This window comes from Zingiber officinale, chromosome 4A (assembly GCF_018446385.1).
Source record: "Zingiber officinale cultivar Zhangliang chromosome 4A, Zo_v1.1, whole genome shotgun sequence".
Classification (NCBI taxonomy): Eukaryota; Viridiplantae; Streptophyta; class Magnoliopsida; order Zingiberales; family Zingiberaceae; genus Zingiber; species Zingiber officinale.
In genome coordinates this window covers 125,144,141-125,160,900 of record NC_055992.1, presented here as the reverse complement: position 1 = coordinate 125,160,900, position 16,760 = coordinate 125,144,141, and the positions used below count along the sequence as shown (strand labels likewise).

General features: G+C 38.6%; 1 protein-coding gene across 2 annotated transcripts; it reads left to right on the top strand.

Annotated features, from left to right (window-relative positions):
* The first annotated feature begins 5,425 nt into the window (after positions 1 to 5,425).
* Positions 5,426 to 16,729, top strand: LOC121970984 (synaptotagmin-5-like). Of its 2 annotated transcripts, XM_042522022.1 has the most exons (15): positions 5,426 to 5,885; positions 7,149 to 7,223; positions 7,294 to 7,401; positions 8,000 to 8,032; positions 8,127 to 8,216; positions 11,057 to 11,182; positions 11,872 to 12,015; positions 12,134 to 12,544; positions 12,636 to 12,770; positions 13,130 to 13,351; positions 13,438 to 13,716; positions 13,839 to 13,976; positions 14,338 to 14,643; positions 16,161 to 16,376; positions 16,510 to 16,729. In XM_042522022.1, the coding sequence occupies exons 1-14, from the start codon at positions 5,697 to 5,699 to the stop codon at positions 16,374 to 16,376; spliced, it is 2,472 nt and encodes an 823-aa protein (XP_042377956.1). In that variant the 5' UTR covers positions 5,426 to 5,696; the 3' UTR covers positions 16,510 to 16,729. The 2 variants fall into 2 exon arrangements, with proteins under 2 accessions (XP_042377956.1, XP_042377957.1); XM_042522023.1 differs by lacking the exons at positions 5,426 to 5,885; positions 7,149 to 7,223 and having other exon boundaries at positions 8,127 to 8,208.
* The last annotated feature ends 31 nt before the right edge of the window (positions 16,730 to 16,760 follow it).

Sequence of the window (16,760 nt, the reverse complement as noted above, 5' to 3'; positions counted from 1 at the left end):
ACCGCCTCAATCTGAGCGGCTTTCAGTTTGAGCTTCTCGGTAGCTCTGGCTCTCCACATGACCTCAGCTGCAGAAGCAGAGAATAAATCAGTTAGAACAAAATAAAGGAGGAGATAGGGAAGCTTACTCATGCTACAAGGCAGATCGGCTGGTGCAGAAGACAAGCCGAATATATGCATTACTCCTGGGAGAAGCATCTTGTCAATGTGATAGCGCTGACCTACTAGCCGTTCGGCTGCATGGAGATAGTCTGCGTCACCTCTAAACTTGCCGAGTTCCGGTTGCGCAGGCATAGCTGTCTGCCACTTAGTGCGGAAAGTAGGCCGCTCGGGAAAACGAATATAGAAAAAATGCTCCTTCCAGTGTTTGTTGGAGCTCGGCATATTATCGAAAAGGACGAAGCCTATCCTAGATTGGAAAACAAAGGTACCCCACTCGGCTTGCTTGGGATAGTAGAAGTAGTGGAAGATTTTCGGGTTTAAGGGAATGCCGTTCAGTTTGAACAAAACTATCACTCCGCTCAGCAATCTAATAGAATTGGGAACTACTTGGCCGAGCGGAATGCGGAAATAGTTGCAAACTTCTAAGAAAAACTTGTGAGGAGGAAAACGTAGGCCGGCCAGGAATTGATCACGGAAGAAGACAACAGTGCCGGACGGAGGATCGTTAGGCCGATCGGAAGGCGTGGCTAACACTATTTCGTGGTCGGTCGGTAGGTCATATGCTCGAATAAGGCGCATGGCGTCTTCCTCGTCGAACCGACTTTCCATGTTCGAGTACCAAAGACCCGGAGCACCGCCGGTTGACTGCGAGGTACTGGTCATGATCGAAAGGCCAGAATGCGGGATAGAAGAGGATGGTTCAAGCAAAGGAAGAAAACCGACTGACGAGGATGATTAACAGAAAGAAGAACGCGTCTCGAGCGAGAAAAAGGATCTTACAAGCGAGGGAGATGATCGGAAGTTGCCGTGTGATCGTCGGGAAGTCTGAGCACAAGGTCGCCGGCGAAAGGAGGAGCGACAGGAATCTGGAAATGAAGAAGATGAAAGGCGGCGGAAACGGAGTCAAGGGCTTTATATCACCGCCCGGAAGCGATCTCCACCGTCCGATCCAGGTCGTCGATATCGAGGTTGTCATCTGATCGTCCGTTTCAAACGGCGGCTGTCCCATCGGAAGTGACGCAACCGCCATACTCTGACAAATGCACGATCGCCACGTGTCAGCCGGTTACTAGCCGCATTTAATGAACTCCCCTTACCGTGCGCAGAGCACGTGATGGGAGGTGTGGAAGAACAACGGACGTCGATTCCAAGAAAATACAAGGCATGGACAAAATATCGCCGAACGGACAGATATCGCCGCATGGATGAGCAGCCGTATGTCGCGCCGAGCGGCCTAATGCAATAATCATTGTTCGGCAGATCGACAGTCCAGTCAGTCGGACCTTGCCTCCTTCGACTAGACTCGAGAGGAAGGCAAGTGATCCGGCGGTAAAAAGCCGGAACCCCACAAGGAGTCAACGCTGAGGGGAGGTCAAAAGGTCCAGTGGCTCACCCGAAAGGGGCGAGCCGACCGGACTCGAAAAAAAGGGAAATCTGATAGTAAAAAGACACCCTGGTAGGGACCAGGGTTCCGACGCTCAAATGAAGCAGTGCACAATGACCGAGCGGAAGGAAGCACCCCCCGGACGGCGCAAAGAATCAGGGCCGTCCGGACGACTTTCACCGCGTCCGGACTTTCACCGCCCGCCCGGTGGGCCGGGCTCCCCAGACAGGTGGTGGGTAAAAGATGGGAACATTTTCTGACAGCCGTCAAGTCGTATGGCTATGCCATACGACTAGCCTGACAACGGGGGTCCTGCCGTCCCATCAAAGAACATTCTCTCACTGTAGCAGTATGGGATCAGGTAAGCTCTCTGACAAGTGCATACCGTGGTATGGGTTGCTGACACGTACGCATCTCGATGGGCGTGCATCAATTCTTTCTCCGTCCTATATAAAGAGGCTATTACTTCGCCAAAGGTACGCATGATACAGATTTGGCAGCCGCTTTCTCCATAGCCTACCTGACTTGAGCGTCGGAGGACCGTCGCCGGGAACCCCTCCCGGCCCGGTTTGTTGCAGGTTCGCCGGAGCACTCGAAGATCCAGCAGAGAGCGCCACGTGCCCAGCGTCCGCTGACTCTTGGTTCGGACAGGATCAACAATAATTACATTAATTAGAGCATCTCCATGGGGGATATTTAGAGGGGATATTTCTCCAAATAACCCCCCCCCTCTCTCTCTCTCTCTCAAATATCTCCCATTGTGGGGGATATTTGAGGGATGAATGGAAATCAACGAGCACAAATGTTTGCCCGGTGATTTCCTCTTGTGGGGCCCATCATTTTGGTGGGCTGCCACTATTTACATTTTATATTTTATATTTATTTTTATTAAATATGGTGGGCCCCATAAAAAATGTGGGTGCCTTGACTTTTAGATTTTTTTTATTTTTTTTAATTTAATTAAATTTAGAATATTAAAAAATTAAAAACAAATCAAACGTTAACGTTCGAAAAAATAACATTCGGAAAATTAAACGTTTGAAAACTTAAACGTTGGGTAACGTTCAATTTCTCCCTATATATATATCCTTTCTTTCATCTATTTTCATCATTTTCATACCCATTGCCTACCAAAAATTTAGAGAGAAATGGATAAAAATTATAGTCATTATTTTAGAGATTTGTTCGACTCTCAAAATATTGACGAAAATTTTAATGAAGAAAGTTCTCAAGTTCGTCATAATATTCCTGAAGACACAACGAGCCCTACAATATCAGATCCCGGTGAGGCGTTATTCATGATGGTAGTGCACAATCAATTTAGAGTGGCTGAATTCATGCAAGATTATCATGGGAGTACACAAAGAAGAAGAACAATTAACAGAGACCGTGCAGCTGGACACAGTCAACTTGTCAATGATTATTTCTGTCTTGACACAGTGTATACCGATGATATGTTCCGAAGACGATTCCGAATGAGAAAAGAATTATTTTTGTGCATAGTCACTGATTTGGAAAATCATCCTAGTGGATTTTTTAAATGGAGGGAAGATGCAGCAAGGAGAAAAGGTCTGTCGCCGCTTCAAAAATGCACGGCGGCTATCCATCAACTGGCTTATGGAGGTTCTGCCGACCAATTTGACGTGTACTTGCAAATGGGTGAAACAACTGCTCTCGAATGCTTGTCCAACTTTTACCAATGCGTGATACAAATATACGGAGGTGAGTACTTAAGAAAACCCAATGCAACTGACATCACTCGTTTGCTTGAAATGCATGAACAAAAGCATGGTTTCCCTGGGACGTTAGGAAGTCTTGATTGCATGCATTGGGCCTGTAAAAATTGTCCGATTGCATGGAGGGCACAGTACACACGAGGCGATCATGGCTATCCAACAATTGTGCTTGAGGCAGTCGCATCTGTCAATTTGTGGATATGACATGCATTTTTTGGGGTTGCTGGATCTCACAATGACATCAATGTGTTTAATGAATCACTTATTTTTAATGACGTCTTGAAAGCAAATGCATCGGAAGTTAATTTTATTATGAACGGTACACAATATACAAAAGGGTACTACCTAACATATGGTATATATCCGGAATGGGCCACTTTCGTCAAGAGTTTTTCCTACCCTCAAGATCCGAAAAGAATGAAATTTAAGGAAAGACAAGAGGTTGCAAGAAAAGATGTCGAGCAGGCATTTGGGGTACTCCAAGCTCGTTGGGCAATTATAAGAGGTCCAGGGCGACATTGGTTTATGGACAAATGCAAAGAAATCATGTATACACGTATTATTTTACACAACATGATTGTGAAGGATGAAAGTCATGCAATATCGATTTGAGATCGCGAAGAATAAGATACAATCACAGCGAATCATGGCTCAACCAGTGAATTTGCTGAATACATTCGAAGAAATTCCGAGTTACGTGATACTCAGGTGCATCATCAGCTTCGTCGTGATTTGGTTGAACACATCTGGGAAACATGCCATCGTGATGAGTAAATAACTAATTTATTATATATGAAACATTTAGTTATTCAATTCTGATTTTGTGAAATATTTGAACTATGTTGTAGTTTTTTTTTTAAATGTGTAGATGTTGTATTGTTTTCATTTAAATAAAATATTATTAAAATAATTATATTGAATAATTGTCTAAAAAATATTTATGAATAAATGATAGACAAAATATATTTAAAATATATATTAATTTTATTTAAATATAAAATTATATGTAAGTTAATAAAATGATCATGAGATCCATAAATATTTGATTGTGAAATTGAGGATATTTGAGAGTGAGATATTTGATTGGTGGAGCCCATAATATTTGGATGGTGAGATATTTCATTGTGAAAGTTGAGATATTTGAATAGTAGGATATTTGAAAAGTGATGTGGAAGTAGGGACCACAAATATTTGGGAGAAATATCCCATGCTATTATGGATGCTCTTACCGCTAACTTTAGATAAAAATATATATAATCATTACTGCTAATCTATTTTAGGTAAGAATATATACTGTTAATATACAGATTATGGTAAATTAGATCTTGAAATATCAATCACAATTTCTGACATGAAATATCAATCATAATTTTTACCATAATCTTAACAATTGATATCCATAATTTCTATCATAATCTTAATCATTGATAAAAAAAGACATGGCAGTTTGATACTTCAGATTATTATTTAAAAAAAGAATCGATATGTAACACTTAGAGTCTGATAATTTTGAAAGAGAACGATTCAGTCCCTAAAAATTTTCATCAGGTAAATTCTGTAGATAGGTTTCAACGTACAGTTCAACATTATAAGAGGTTCAAACTCGTGTGAGTTCAAAATTACCCAATATAAAATTTGAAATTCATTTTACCTCTTACCATTACATTACGTCCCGGGGTGAAATCGTCCCCTCAAAAAGATGTGATAATTGAGACATGAATATGAGGTTTTGAAGTCAAAAATCGCCTTTTGCCACGTGTCTCGGGGGTGAAATCAGAGCATGAATTTTTTTTACCAGGTATATATTTCAACCTGGAAATCAGGGGCATGATTGAATATAGAAGATTAATTATTTAACAAACATATAATAAAAGTCAACTGCCGCCTATATTGAGTCATCATTAATTAATCGTTATTTTTTATCTAATCGAAATTCGAACGAGGTCAAGATACGAATAAAAAGATTAAATTTAAAGTGCGACGATGTCGTGGAATATTAATTGATAAGAATTTCCCGATTTAAGAAAATAATAAAAAAAGGAATTTAAATTTGTCTATATTTTTTTAAATAATATATATATATTTTCATTGGGTTGTTTCTGTGGTAGACAAAGAAAAATGGAAATAAAGTTTTACTTTTTGTGCCAAAAATAATGACGACTGCGGCGGTGGCGCGACGTTGACCAAAGAGAAGTCTTCCTCCCTCGTTGTTCTCCTACTTCTTCCTCCTCCTCGGCCTCCACTTCTTCCTTATCAGCTCAATTGCAGCAATTCCCTCTCGTTACCATCGCCTCGCAGTTTGGAGCGCCAATTTCTTGGCGGAATCGGGAGATCAGGATTGGTGTTTTGCTTTTTGATCCTTTCGGGGCTTGCTGTAGAGGGAGCGAGCGGGGAAGGCTGAGGTCAGACGAGTAGATGGGGAGGAAGAGATGGAAGGGGTTTCAAGCGGAGGCTGCCGTGGAGCTGCTGAACAAGGTGATGCAGGACAAGCCCCTGTTGCCTTTCTTGATCCCGCTTTTTCTCTTCGCCTGGGCCGTCGAGAGGTGGTTGGTTCCCTTCTCCAACTGGGTGCCGCTTGCTGCCGCCGTCTGGGCCACTATCCAGGTGAGTGGCCGACGCCATCTGTGATCTGTACCCTTTTTTTTTCCCTCAAAATCATTTTTGTTGCGGAAAGGTTGCTCATTTTTTATGGCTCGAATCACTTAATTGTTCATTTCGATTGTTTGTTTGTTTCGTTTCTTTTGCTTCCCTTTTTATGGTTCGCATAAGGGAAGCTTTTGGGGGATCCAGCGAGATAGTTCTGTATCGAGTGTAGCGGCGAGATCCGAACAGCTAGAACTATAGCTTGTTACCCAAACCCTTTTTTGCTTTGGTGGTTTAGCTCCAGCAAGAACTTCGGATTAAGTCAACAAGCTTGCAATGGGCGACGATTATAGGAAACATATCATATACAGTTTGATGTCTTCCTTTTCCTTCTTCTGTTGTTTTTCCTTCTGTCTGCCCCATTGAACGAGGGTATTCAACTTGAGAAATTACTGGGGCTAGCAATTTCAGGCTCTTCCTTATACACTCCTATATTAAGTTAAACTCAATAGAGAGTTCCTTTGAAGATCTTCTTGACACCAATCGAAAGGAGGGTGATCAATTAGGATGGCAATTGATAAGGTCAAATGATTGCTATTAGTTTTGATTGATAGAGGATCTCAAGCTAATGACTATAGTTCATTATAATAGTCCTTTCCCAACCGTCAGTTTGTCTTTGAGCTTCTGTTATTCCTGAGGAATGGATTAGTTTTTTCAAGGTAGAAGTAGATCCTCCATGGAAGATAGAATTTTAGTACGTATACGAAGTTTTTTTTTTCCCCATTGAATAATGCTCCTGGAGTTACTTCTTGGATGTTAGAAAGTTACAATCAGCGTGTATGCTAATAGAATGTCTCTTAAGAATCAATTAGGTACCTGGAGGTAATGCCCAATTGAAATGCTTTAATTATTGGAGAACATTATGGGGACCATGGAGTTTCATTCCATTATTTCTTGATGCCCACATGTATCCATATGTTTTAACATGCTGACCCCAACAATAGCTTTCGTACAAGTAGATATCATCTAGACAATTGGGTGTTATTTGGAGTTAAGAGTTTGGGTAATCAAGGAATGCCAAGGGATATGATACTGAATCAGTAGAAAATTGGGACTCTCAATATATTACTATTAGCATGTAAACCAAGGTATTTTCTAACCCTAGGTACACTAGTTTGTTCATTCAATTTCTTGGTAAAAGTCAAAAGTTATGTTTTACTTTTCTGTACTATAAATTGTTGGACATAAGGATTGTTTCTTTATTCGCCTTTATTTTCTTTGCAGTATGGAAAGTTCCAACGCAGGCAGCTCGCAGAAGACATGAATAAAAGATGGAAGCAGCTCATCTTAAATACATCAGTATGCTTCTACTATATTATTTGCATTTATCTGATGATTGACAAGTGACTTATTTGTAAACATTATGCAGCCTAACACGCCATTAGAGCCTTGTGAGTGGTTGAACAAGCTTTTAGTAGAAGTTTGGCCTAACTATATGGAACCAAGACTTTCAAAAAGGTTTTTCTCAATGGTAGAGGTATGTATATTAATTCTATCCAATTGATACTGTATATAAGAACTCCAACAATAAATTAATACCTTGAGGGAAATTGTGTGTGTGTGTGTGGATGGATGGATGCATGCATGTATGTATGAGGAGAGCTCCAAAAAGGGCCTTTGAGTTTTGGTATAGGTGCAAATTTTCAAGATATGTAGACAAGTTAACTTTTTCTTCGTGCTCTGGACTTAAAAAGGTGGGGAAAGCCTGCAAATTGGATTTTTATAATCCTAACGAACCCAATCATATACAAAATTGGTTAAATGGTAGACGAGACAATATGCATGAATGCACATATAATGTTCTATGGTGAAGCAATTTCAAAGGGTACGACTACATGTGTCTTGGCCTTCTTGTATACACATACCTATCAGGAATGTTTTTTTACCCACTTCTTCACTTCTGCATCATAAACTATAATCAGTATATGAAGGGCAGCACACTTCTGTGCATGCTCTCTGCACATTCTAAGAAGGTGAACCAGGAGTAATTAGGAAGTTGGCGAAATATATAAAAGATTTTTCTGCAAGACAACTTTTTAACTGTAGCTAACTGATTTTTTTTAAACATTTTGCAGAGGAGACTAAAGGACCGGAAACCAAAGTTGATTGTAAGTACATACTTAATCATGCTTATAGGTCATTAAGGCTCTGTTGCAGAGGAGTAATAACTCACTCATTCATCCAAGGATACTATTGCTGCAGGAAAAGATAGAACTTCAAGAGTTCTCACTAGGTTCCTGTCCACCTAATTTGGGACGAAATGGCATGCAATGGATTTCTTCAGGTGATCAGGTTTGAGATTTGAATTCTGCTCAATTATATGTAGGCTTGTCTTAATAGTCGTAATCAGGATTTAATAATGATTATAATTAACTCAAAATGGCAAACAGGCATAAGACTGCTAGGGTAGCAAATAGTTTTGTAATTAGTCCAGGGCTATAGTTCCACCATAAGAAACTAAGTTGGTGCCAATTATAGACTTTGCTTTATGTTGATCTAAAAAAGTTGCTATGGAAAGTATATCAGCATTTTGTTAGATTGAGACGCACGTGAGAGGGAGGGGTGAAACACGTGGTTTTCAAAAACTTGTCCTTTCGTTTTGAAATCAAAGTATACGCAGTGGAAAATAAGTACGGATTCGAAAATAAGGAACACAAGAAAACACGTTCGATTTTAATTTGTTCGGAGCCTTCGGTGACTCCTACTCTAAGACCCAGGTCCCGCGGACCTATCGACGGATAATCCACTAAATACTTCTTCTGGAACCACCAGAAGAGGGGATCGAGTACAATGAAAGAACAAGAAAAAGTGTAACCTACACTTTTCTTTATGCAACAATTAACTACAGTATTAAAATTTCGTTACCAACACCCTCGAAGATGATCAGATCAGGCTCGGTGTTGGACGACTTCTCAGCAGTAGTCAGGTACAGCAGTGTCGTAGCAGAGTAGCAGCAGGAAGTCGGAGCAGTCGAAACCTCAATCGGATGCGTAGAAGCTTGTATATGAGTTGTGTCGTGAATGTTGCTCAAACAAGGCTTATACAGGCTGTGGAAGGCACCTTTAACCTCCTCCAAGGCACCTCCACAAGTAAATTTTATTCCCCTATCTTCGATGGTGATAAAATTTGCAAACTGCAAGTTTTATCCTCTGGAAGGCACCTTCAAAGCACTTCAAGGCGCCTTCTAGCAAGCTCAAGGCGTCTTTCACTGCTTGAAGGCGCCTCCAACTGTTGGTTTGACACAGCAACCTTACGGAGGCTATAACTTTTGACTTTGAACTTAGAATCAAGCTCTGTCAGTTGCCACGCGTGCAGAATTCGAAGGTCTACATTTATCTCTACAACTTAGAGTTAGAAAAATATATGTATGAACAATTTATATAGATTTATGAGTTAGATCTTGTCTCTCTGAGACTAGGATCTAGTTAGGGTCTCAATTTAAATTTTCGAAATGGATTTAAATTGGATCGACGCCTACTGTCCCCTCAAATGGGACCCGTCCTCACTGAGTCACTCCTTCAGTTGCTTACCTTTTACTTACCTACCAAACATCTAGTCCTTCAGACCTTTTTGGACTTTCTCTGGCCTTGCTTAGTATCTGACCAAGCTGATCTATTAAGACTTGCCTGCAACATTGAGTTAGCACAATAGATATAAAATAGTAAAAACAAAACAGTGTTAGCATTATTAATAATTCATTGGTCCGATCGACCGCGCGCGATTGACAAGAAACCAGTCGATCACATATTACCTAGGGTTACCTTCCCCTAGGGATGCCTAGCTTCACTCACTAGGACTTCCATTACCTGGCTTCACTCACCAGGACTTCCACCACCTAGCTTCACTCACTAGGGCCCGACTTCACTCACCAGAACTTCCATTGTCTTGCTTCTCTCACTAGAACTTCCACCACCTAGCTTAACTCACTAGGGCCCGGCTTCACTTACCAGGACTTCCACTACCTAGCTTCACTCACTAGGATCTGGCTTCACTCACCAGGACTTCCACTACCTAGCTTCACTCATTAGGGTCTGACTTCTCTTACTAGGACTTCCACTACCTAGCTTCACTCACTAGGGTTTGACTTCACTCACCAGGACTTCTCCTTGCCTAACATCCAGTTAGGACTAGTCACTCAGTAGACTTCTCACCTGCCTATCCTTCGGTTAGGACTTACCCTTGCTAGTCATCTAGTCCTAACTAGGCTTTTCTCTTCCAAACATGAAGTCCTGTTGGAATCAACCCTTGGTCAAACTGACCAGACTAAGGTACATTGTTAAACATCGAAACCCTGGAGGTCGATTGCACCAACACATTTTGCCACTTATGCCAAATTGTTATACAATCATCATAATGATATGCAGTTCCACAATTTGTGGTCTCATCGTGCTGTCGATCTTATATTGATGGTATGGGGTTAGGTTGGGTACCGCCTTGTCCTGGACAAGTTGAGGGAATGAAAATGGTTCTAATTACTGCATAATTACAGTTAGATTTGGTGTGCTTTTACTGTGTAATAATTCAATCTACCATCATTGGTAATGATGGGAAACACTTGAACACAGTGAACATTTATCCTACTAATATAGTCTACAAGGTAGTATTCACAAGGAAGAAATGATACCTTTATCTGACAGACTGACTGTTCACAGAAATGAAATTTGTTTATGTAGAAAGATGCTTTGTTTAAACCAATAGTTGAAACACAATGTAAGTAAAGGACCAGAAAATGAGGGGAAAAAATATAATCTAGTTGTAAAATATGTCAAATTAGTTATAGCACTAAACTCAAATTGACATTCTTAGACTTGAGAACTTGTATGGTTAACAGGTTTCTTGTATTATTAAATCTGTTTACCAACTCCAAATTTAATCCCAATTCTATGCTTAATTCTTGATATGATTATAGCAGTATTTTCTTAAATTATACATTTTGGATGAGTTATTCCGGTAATTAAACCTATTAGATGTGATTAATACTAGTCCTACATTGTAATTCCTTTTCAAATATTTGACACTTTGTTCCTTTTCTTATTATACTTTCTCAATTGCATACTTTGTTAGTTCCCATTAAATAATAGAATGCATTTGAGATACCGGACTGAGTATTCACAAATTTTCTTCACTTACAGCAAGTCATGCGATTGGAATTTGATTGGGATTCTGTTGACATGAGCATATTGTTGCATGCTAAGTTGGCAAAGCCATTAATTGGAACAGCTCGTATTATCATCAACAGCATTAACATCAAGGGAGATGTATGGAAGATTTTTCCCTTTGCTAGTTTTGATTGTCTTCGTAGTACTTTGCTTTGCTAGATACTTTTAATGACTAAGTATTATGTTCTTTAAATGCAATTTGTGACATTTATGGACCATTGGAGTTGAGATACCAAAGAAACAGCATGAATGCTTTTAAGTTTCTTATTACTGCTTTGGTTTGATTGCCATTTGAAAAATTGACATTTCCACTTGACCTAGATTTCTATTAATTTTCATTTCACAAGGTTCTGTCAAATATCAGTTTGAACAAGCTTATACTGCCATATAATAAATCACAACTGTGCTAATTATCTAGCTTCAATTGTTAACAAATATATCGGTTCTGCTAATGGTTTACAAGTTCTATATACGCTGAAATATATTAGAGTTACGTTGTAGAATACAGTTGTATCAGATACTGATCACTAGTTCTTCCATATCCCAGAGACTTTTTCGGCCTCTATCATACTAATGTATACTATTGACTGCTACGGGTTATATGTTATGTATATATGTATATGCTAAAATTAGAATGATCTTGAAAATACACTTGTATCTCACTTTAGCCTTAAGTCAGATCTAACTTCTTAGCCTTTACTATATTGATATATGCTATTCTCAACTGCTAAACACCATCATATTATCATTATGAATCAAGGACCATTCTTTGTTTTTCGATGTTGCAGTTACTCTTAAGACCAATTCTTGATGGTCAAGCTGTCCTCTATTCATTTGAATCAACTCCTGATGTCAGAATAGGTGTTGCATTTGGAAGCGGTGCTAGCCAGACACTTCCTGCTACAGAGCTACCTGGTGTTTCCAGTTGGTTGGTGTGTTTCTCATTTATGATCCCAATTTTAGAGTTGCCAACATATTTCATTTTGCAAGCTTCAATTTACTATATAAGTTGATCCTCTCATCACATGTTCTTTCCTTTACTATTATTAGGTAAAGCTTTTCACGGAAACAATAACTAAATTGTTAGTTGAGCCTCGCCGCCATTGCTATTCTTTGCCAATCGTGGAGCTACATAAGAAAGCTGTTGGAGGTGTCCTGTCTGTTACCGTAGTCTCAGCCAGTAATTTAGGCAGGAATAACATAATGGTCAACAATTCAGAAACTCACCGAAACTTTAGTGGAAGCAGTCAATTGTCAGGAAATTTTGGGAACAAGACATTGGTTGAAGTGGAAATTGGTAATTTAACAAGAAGAACAACCGTTAGTAATGGTTTGAACCCGAGATGGAATACTACCTTCAATATGATGCTACATGGAGAAAGTGGAATTCTCAAATTTCACCTTTACGAATGGAATCAAAGCGGTGTGAGTTTGAACTACTTGACCAGCTGTGAGATAAAGGTACTGGTGTCAATACCAGATTCCAAAATTTTATTGGTTATTGACATGCGATCGATCTTACACACTAATAAATTCTTACAACCGGGTGCAGATGAAGTATGTTGCAGATGATTCTACAATGTTCTGGGCGATAGGACAGGGATCTGGAGTGGTGGCAAAACAAGCTGAAAACTGTGGGACAGAAGTAGAGATGACCATTCCATTTGAAGGATTTAGCCAAGCAGAGGTATTTATTCTTTTTCTAGGACTTTAGTAAATGTTATCTGTCATCGTCAAAATATAACCAATTTTATGCTTATTTGTGTAATCATTGTCTCACATCTATTCATGTCAATTGGTAGTGGTTTTGTGTTAGGCTTACGAACATTACTGCTGCCATAGCCCTGAGGATCTTGCTTGTAAAGAGGCAATCCAACTTTCATAATCCAAAAAGCTTCCCTAAATTTTTTTCCCCCGCTTTCAGTTAACTCAGTTGTTGTTGCTTCCTGTAATTCTATACAAGAGTATTGAATTGTCAACTATTCATGGTTCAATTTGTATAGCTTCTCATCCACAAAATTTCTGATGTGATTTCATTTATTTCAGTTGACAGTTAAGCTTGTTCTTAGAGAATGGCAATTTTCAGATGGTTCTATTATCTTGAATAAATCTGCGAATAGTACCCCTCAGCTATCTGCTGATAGTCCACACTACCTTCAGACAAGAACAGGAAGAAAGCTTAAAGTAACTATACTCGAAGGAAGGAATCTGACCACTAAAGATAAATCTGGGAAATGTGATCCCTATGTTAAGCTTCAATATGGAAAGGTTGTCTGACTCAATATTGAGCTCCTCTTGTTACTGAATATGTATTAGCACTATAATAATGCTTCTAACCCGCAAGTGTTTTATAGGCTTTTTATCGAACAAAAACCATTCCTAATACTACAAATCCAGTGTGGAACCACAACTTTGAATTCGATGAAATAGTAGGAGGTGATGAGTATCTCAAGATCAGATGTTATAGTGCAGAGATCTTTGGAGATGAGAACATAGGAAGCGCACGAGTGAACTTGGAAGGAATTTCAGATGGTTCGAGCAGGAATGTCTGGATTCCTCTAGAGAAAGTTAATTCTGGTGAAGTGAAGCTCCTAATAGAAGCACTGAAAAATGATGAGAATGAAAGTTCAAAGGTATGCGGTTAATGCTTAATACTCTTCCACCATACCTTGCGTAAAAAAAGAAGAATGAAAATTTGTGTGCTTGTTTGGTTTGAGTTTTTCATATCTGACACGTGTGACTCGTAAATTTGCAGAATCCTGGAATGAAACAGGGGTCTGGCTGGATTGAACTAGTACTCATTGAAGCTAAGGATCTAATTGCTGCCGATATAAGGGGAACAAGTGATCCCTATGTGAGGGTACATTATGGGAATTTGAAGAAACGAACTAAGGTAATAAAAAAACTTGTTCTACACAGTAGTTTTGGCATGATAAAAATATTTTTTTATTTAAATCTTGATTCATTCAATCAGCAGATATTCCAAAGAGAAAACCTATATCTTAGTCAATTATTGCTTGTGAAGAGTCCCAAAAGTTATTCTCATTGTTCATACTGAATTCGTCACATTTATCCTACTGGATATTTCATTGGGTGATGCATCTTTAATAGACTTATCTTGAGACATCACCTGAAACAAACTAATTCCAGATATCTTCTTCTATAGGTTTCATTGTTGACGCCCTGAAAATTATCCTTGTTAACTTCTTACGTATCCCATTTTATGTTATCTAATTTATGTTTTCACGTTTCAGGTTATCTACAAAACATTAACTCCACAGTGGAACCAAACATTGGAGTTTCCTGACACTGGCAGTCCCTTAACTTTGCATGTTAAGGACCATAATGCTTTGCTGCCGACATATAGTATAGGGCATTGTAAAGTTGAATATGAAGGCTTGCCACCAAATGAAACAGTCGACAAGTGGATTCCTCTTCAAGGAGTAAAGAATGGGGAGATCCACGTGAGAATAACAAGAAAAATACCAGAGCCACAGAAGAAATCCAACTCGGATTCTGTTATTTCTCCATTTGGCAAAGCACATGAGATATCTACAAAGGTAAGAAATTTGTTTGTTTAGTTTTATCTTTTAGTAATTTATCAAATAATAAATATGGATACTTTCTTTGGCATATCTTTAAAACATGGTATGTAGCTAATTCTGGGGTATCCTACCAAGATGAGAAAGCGGAAAAAAAAAACAGTGATTAAATATTGCTTTAGGTATTGATCTCAAACACAGTGGGAACAGTATTTTATCACTGCCTATCTGATTCACATCAGTTTCTCTGTGCTGATGTACATTTGTCGTATGAATTTACCTTATGTACGAGGTTATAGATAATCTCTCTGACTCTTGATGAGCCGTAATCTCAATTCTCTTGAACAAGATTATTAGATTTTGCTTTATATTGAACCATCATCATTTTGTATTCCTGTTTATGCTACTAAATTGCACAATCTTGTAATGATGTTTGACTGTTGTCAATTTCACTTGACTCTCCTTAAAGACTTTGATCTCAGATTTCATAACTGATCTTGTTGAAATGCTTACAGATTACAGATAACAACACTATGAAATAGACTTATGCTTGCTTTTGTTGTGTAGCTTAATTATATGACATCATTTTCATTCAATATTCACCTAAACAAATATTTGAGAGGTTTCTCAGTTTAGATGTGACAATTTTGAAGTCATATTGGAAATTTGGAAATGTGAAATTAAGTATATTTCTCAGACCGATAGTATGCAAATTGTATATGTAGTTAATTTTGGAATAGTTAACGAATCTCTAAGCACGATCTTACAATTATATCCCTAGTTCAGATTTCCTTAGTGCCACATTTCGATTGGCATTGGAAGAAAAACAAAAAATACAAAAAAAAAACTCAATATGCTTGTGTTGCGCCTATGTACCAATCTCAACATATTATTGAAACTGTCTCTCACCAGTATTGCTTTATACCGCATGAGTCTCAGATCCATGAAATCAATAGCTTTTATCTACTCTGTTTACAAAATACTATTTTGTTAGTCGACAATACAAGTTGTGGATTTATTTGAGGTATTCTTATAGAGTGCTCAATTTTGAATGAATCTCTTCATGAAAGAGTGTGTGGATATTTATTATTAAAAATACAAGAAGACTGTGCTTCTACTTAAACTAGACTACTAAATTGTTCTACAGATTTGCATGGGCATTGACAAAGTTTGTGATGTAGTATCTTTTGTTAGTGCCCAAGTCTTCTTCGCTTAACCTATGATTCTAGTTCTAAGTGGACAGTGTAATCCCTTCTCTTGAATTCCAAGTTATGTCCAGCTAGTGTTTGTATGTGCATGTGAAAAAAAGCATATCGTAGCATGTGAAAACCAGCTCTCGAAGCCTATGAAATTTTCTTCTCGAATGCTCGGGTTTTTACTCGATCTGTACTGCATCTTCCTAGTGCCTATAGATATATCGAAAGCTTTATCACTATCTCTATCTGTTCCTAAGTAAAATTTATTTGTTTTTCTGTTTTCCATGCATAAACTGCATGTTTATGCTTTAATGAACTCTCTAATCGTTTTAAATTCAGATAAGAGACGTGGTGAAGAAATTACAAGGACTAGTTGAGGACGGTGATCTAGAAGCGTTGTCCCTTGCTTTCAGTGAAGTAGAAAGTGCAGAAGACGAACAGGAGGAATACATGATTCAGCTCGAAAGAGAGAAGTTTATGATGATCAACAAAATCAACGAACTTGGTCACGAGATCACAAGAACGGCCTCTAGCCCCCCCAACATACAATATTGAGTATGTTCTTTTGGTTTGCCTTTTGCTCCATTTTCATTCCATTTTATTCCAACTTACAAAATATTATAGTCGATATAGACTTTCTAAGAGTTCATACTAATGAATTATAAATATATTTGATTTTGTTATCTAGGTGTAGGTTGTGCGATAGCATACAGAAAAAAAATACAAGGCTAATTGGAGACATCCGATTCAGTGGCTGATTACTGATTGTGCAAGTATATCTTTATATTGTATAGCAACCGATTGAACTTGTTGATGTGAATGAATATTGTACAGAATCATGAGATATGAGAGATTCAAGATTATATTGAACAGAGTTGCTTTATGAAAGTGTTTAATGTTCCTGTTGAGGTTGGAGATTCCTTCCACATGCAGTTAGAT

Bases quoted from the DNA above. Each gene is read 5' to 3' on its own strand.
- LOC121970984 (XM_042522022.1), top strand. From the start codon at position 5,697: ATGGGGAGGAAGAGATGGAAGGGGTTTCAAGCGGAGGCTGCCGTGGAG. The intron at 7,402-7,999 runs GTATGTATATTA...AACATTTTGCAG, and splicing joins GGTTTTTCTCAATGGTAGAG to AGGAGACTAAAGGACCGGAA. The intron at 13,977-14,337 runs GTAATAAAAAAA...TTCACGTTTCAG, and splicing joins ATTTGAAGAAACGAACTAAG to GTTATCTACAAAACATTAAC.